The sequence below is a fragment of the Macrotis lagotis genome, chromosome X (genome assembly GCF_037893015.1).
Source record: "Macrotis lagotis isolate mMagLag1 chromosome X, bilby.v1.9.chrom.fasta, whole genome shotgun sequence".
In the NCBI taxonomy this organism is placed as follows: Eukaryota; Metazoa; Chordata; class Mammalia; order Peramelemorphia; family Peramelidae; genus Macrotis; species Macrotis lagotis.
Window position 1 is genome coordinate 77054972 of NC_133666.1, and position 3827 is coordinate 77058798.

General features: G+C 46.5%; 1 protein-coding gene across 1 annotated transcript; it reads left to right on the forward strand.

Annotated features, from left to right (window-relative positions):
- The first annotated feature begins 2547 nt into the window (after positions 1-2547).
- LOC141498710 (olfactory receptor 1P1-like) lies at positions 2548-3492 on the forward strand. Its single transcript, XM_074201869.1, has one exon. It carries the CDS (start codon positions 2548-2550, stop codon positions 3490-3492), a length of 945 nt encoding a protein of 314 aa, XP_074057970.1.
- Positions 3493-3827: the final 335 nt, after the last annotated feature.

The following is a 3827-nucleotide window of genomic DNA, read 5'->3' on the forward strand; positions in this document are numbered from 1 at the left end:
GATGCTGGGTGCCAGATCCCGGAGTGGACAGTAGGAGAGGGAGACCCCAGGATGCCAGGCATTGTTAACCTTGTGCCAGACCTGCTACCTATATCATGATCCCACCATCATCTAGGCTGGAAGATGGAAGGAACCAACAGTTCCAATATCCAGTCTGCCACTCAAACATGTCCCGGCTGGAATGTGATCTGCTTGTTGGCTCCCCCATTAGACCATGAACTCCTAGAGCTCCCATTCATTTGGCAGATGAGGAAACTGAGGACCCCAAGGAAGTGAATTGTTCAATGGCACACAGGTAGTGAGTAGCAAATGTTTTCCCCATATGAACCCCCGAAACTATAAAAACTTTCAAATATAGGATTTAAATAAAATGACAGAAAATATGGGTTAGACATTTTAAGTTTTATTCTCTAAGATCTTACCTCTTAACCTATTGGTGGAGGCCATTAAGGTAATGACCACCTCAACTGAGAGAGAGGGGAAATATTTATGCAAAAACATAGACTAGGGAAAATTATCAACTTCCTTTGTGACCCCAAAATGAAGGTTGCACAATATCGAGTTGCTCAAATGCTTCTCAAAGGTTCTCGTCCTTGTACAATACTATCTGATGAATTATTATCTCTGCCTAGCATCCTGATCATTGTCTTCCTGAGTTTGTAATCAACACAGGGAGAGATACCCAGGAGTCTTGCCTTCTTACCTAGTGGCAAGATGACTGAGAAGGGAAGGCTGAGGACTCTCCAAAGAAATCAATCTTTTTACCAGGATTATAGTTTTGAAAAATCTATTATCCTTTAACCCCCACTAGTGACATTACTAGTATCTCTGAGTCCCAAGGGGCCCCAAGTCAAGGCTCGGTCGGATTGAAGACAGTCCAAGCTTCCTCCCTAGGCAAATATGGGGGTTATTTTTCCTCAGGGAGCAGCCTCTGGGAACTGAAAGAGCTGTCTGATCTCTCTCCCCCTAAAATGAGGCCCTCTCGTTTTAGCTATGCTGAAGATAAGACCCAAATAGGAAAAGGTTACAAAGCCAAGTAGGGAGAGAATTGGGTACTTTCCTCCACCCACTGCCTCTTTCACTTCCAGGGATGAGGACCTCACTCTCTCACGCCTTTAGGTTTCCTCACCTGCAGGAATGAATAACCAGCCAGATTCATTTAGGCACTGGCTTCCTGTATGGCTGCCTCAGTGGTTCCTGGGTCCTTCCTGTCCCCTCCAAAGCTGTGCTCTCTCCTCATCCTTCACTCCAGGAGATGCCTCAAGTCTTTTCTGTTCCATTCTGGGTGATATTTCTTTCTCCCAGATTGTTGGGTCCTTAGAGCTGGAGGGGATCCCAGAGGGCATTAATAAACTTAGCCCAAGGAGAGCAGGGATGCTCTCTACCACATCTCAAACAAATGGTCATTCAGCCTTCACTTGGAGCTCCATTGACAGGAAGCTCACTCCCTCTTGAGGCTCTTCAATTCCCAACATCCCACCCCAACTTGGCCTCCTCCTGACTTCTCCCCAGGTGCTTCTAATCAGAATTCAACCCAGGAAGGTATGAGCCCAGGGTCACAGAGCAAATTAGGGACCCAGCTTCCTTCATTTTACACGTGGGTAGGGGAGACTCGGACCCGGGGTCACACAGTGAATTCAGGACAGACTAGATGCTAAATCAGAAATTATCCCTGTTGTGGAGGCAGAGAGGGGGCTACTAAATCTTGGACGGATTTGGCTCAGGGCCAGAGAAGAGTCAGACAGGGAGAAAGGCTGGAGAAAAGGGGGACAGAGAAGGGAGCAGGGAGGGCCCGGCTGGCCACTCCTCACTCTCATTGTCATAAGTCACATTTGTATGAAGTTCTGCCCAGATATGATCTCAGTGGAACCTCACAACAACCCTGCAAAATATTGCTCTTATTGATCTTGCTTTATAGATGAAGAAACTGAGGAGAGAAATGAAATGACTTGCCCAGGATTGTACAGGTAGTAAGGATCTGAGGCAGAATTTGAACTCAGATCTTCCTGACTACAAGTCAAGAGTTCCATCCAGTGACCTACCTTGCCACCTCAAGCATCTTTGGTGATTTGTTTATCCATCTCTCTCTGCCTACATTCATCTATCTATCCATCCATTCAGGTCGAAAGAATGTGAAAAGTGATGGGAGATGTACAACAGATTGGTGGGGGGGGGGGGGGAGAGGATGGGGAAGTAGAGTAAGGAAGGTCTAATTCTGAAGGAATTAGGAAGAAGAGCTGGGGAATACTACCTGAAGGTGGAAGAAAGCCTGAACTCAAACAAATTCCTCCTGTCTCAAGCCCTGTTTACCCTCCCACAAAATGAGAGAGTTGGGCTCCCTAGTACATTCTAGCTATAACAGATTATAAGTCTCTAAGCCATCACAGCTCAGTTAAGTGGAGGCACCAAACTGTACTACAGGATTCTTGCCTTTCAAAACTGCTCTCAATTGTTTCTCCCTTGGGAATTCGTTCACCAGGAAGGGGACAGAAGTCAATACCTCCAAACTGGACTAGGTAGTGGTTCTGTGAATTTCAGAGCAGACTCATGGATGAAGGCAACCAAAGCCAACTCTTGGAATTCATCCTGCAGGGTCTTTCAGAACAAACAACCTATCAATGGATCTTTTTTGCACTCTTCTTCTGGTTGTATCTAGTTGCTTTGATTGGTAACTTGCTCATTTCCATGGCCATCCTGCTAGATGCCCATCTGCACAAACCTATGTATTTCTTCCTTGCCCACCTCTCTCTAGCTGATGCCTGCTTTATCTCCACCACAGTGCCCAATCTGTTGGTGAGTACCGGAACTCATGACCAAAGCATCTCTTACCCCAGATGCATGACCCAGCTCTACTTTTTCCTGACCTTTGGTGACCTTGACATCTTCCTCTTGGCTGTGATGGCTTATGATCGCTATGTGGCCATCTGCTACCCACTCCACTATGTTATGGCCCTAGGTCCCAAACACTGTGCCTTCCTGGTAGCCATCTGTTGGATATTTACCAGCCTGGTGGCCCTCACACATACTCTGCTTATGGCCCAGCTCTCCTTCTGCCCTGCCAAAACCATCACAAGTTTTTTCTGTGACCTGGGGCCACTGATGCAGGTGTCATGCTCCAATACACAGACTAACATGTTAGTGCTGCTCACCCTGGGAGGGGCTGTCATCCTTATCCCCTTTACCCTCATTCTGATCTCTTATGCCCACATTGCCGTGGCCATCTTCAGGACCCCATCTGCCCAGGGAAGGCGCAAGGCCTTCTCCACCTGTGGCTCTCACCTCACCATGGTCTTCCTCTTCTTTGGGACAGTGATCCGGGCATATCTGTGCCCCACAGACCCTGACTCAGCTGCCACAGGGGACAGAGTTGCCATTGTCATGTACACAGTTATCACACCAACAGTGAATCCTTTCATCTACAGTCTGAGGAACCAAGATATGCAAGCAGCTCTGGGCAGGCTCCTCAGAGGGAATATCCCAAGAAGAAATTAATAATTACCCAGTTGTGTGACCTTGGGCAAGCCACTTAACCCCACTGCCTAGTTAAAAAAAAAGAAAAAGGAAAGGGAAATGAACTATAATTTAATTACATGGAATTCAAAGAACAAAAGGTTGATTTTAAGTGTCAGAGGCAGGATTGGAGCCCAGATCTTCCTGCCTCCAAACCCAGTATTTTTATCCATTATAAATGAATGGAGCATTTGTTAAGTACCTACTGTATGCCAAGCCCTGAGAAAACAAACTAGGTGAATCAAAATAAAAATAGAAATCATAACTATCATAAAGAGAACACTAAGGGGCAGCTAGGTGGTGTAGTGGATAAAGCA

Excerpts from the sequence above, each read along its gene's own strand:
- LOC141498710 (XM_074201869.1), top strand. The coding sequence starts at position 2,548 with ATGGATGAAGGCAACCAAAGCCAACTCTTGGAATTCATCCTGCAGGGT.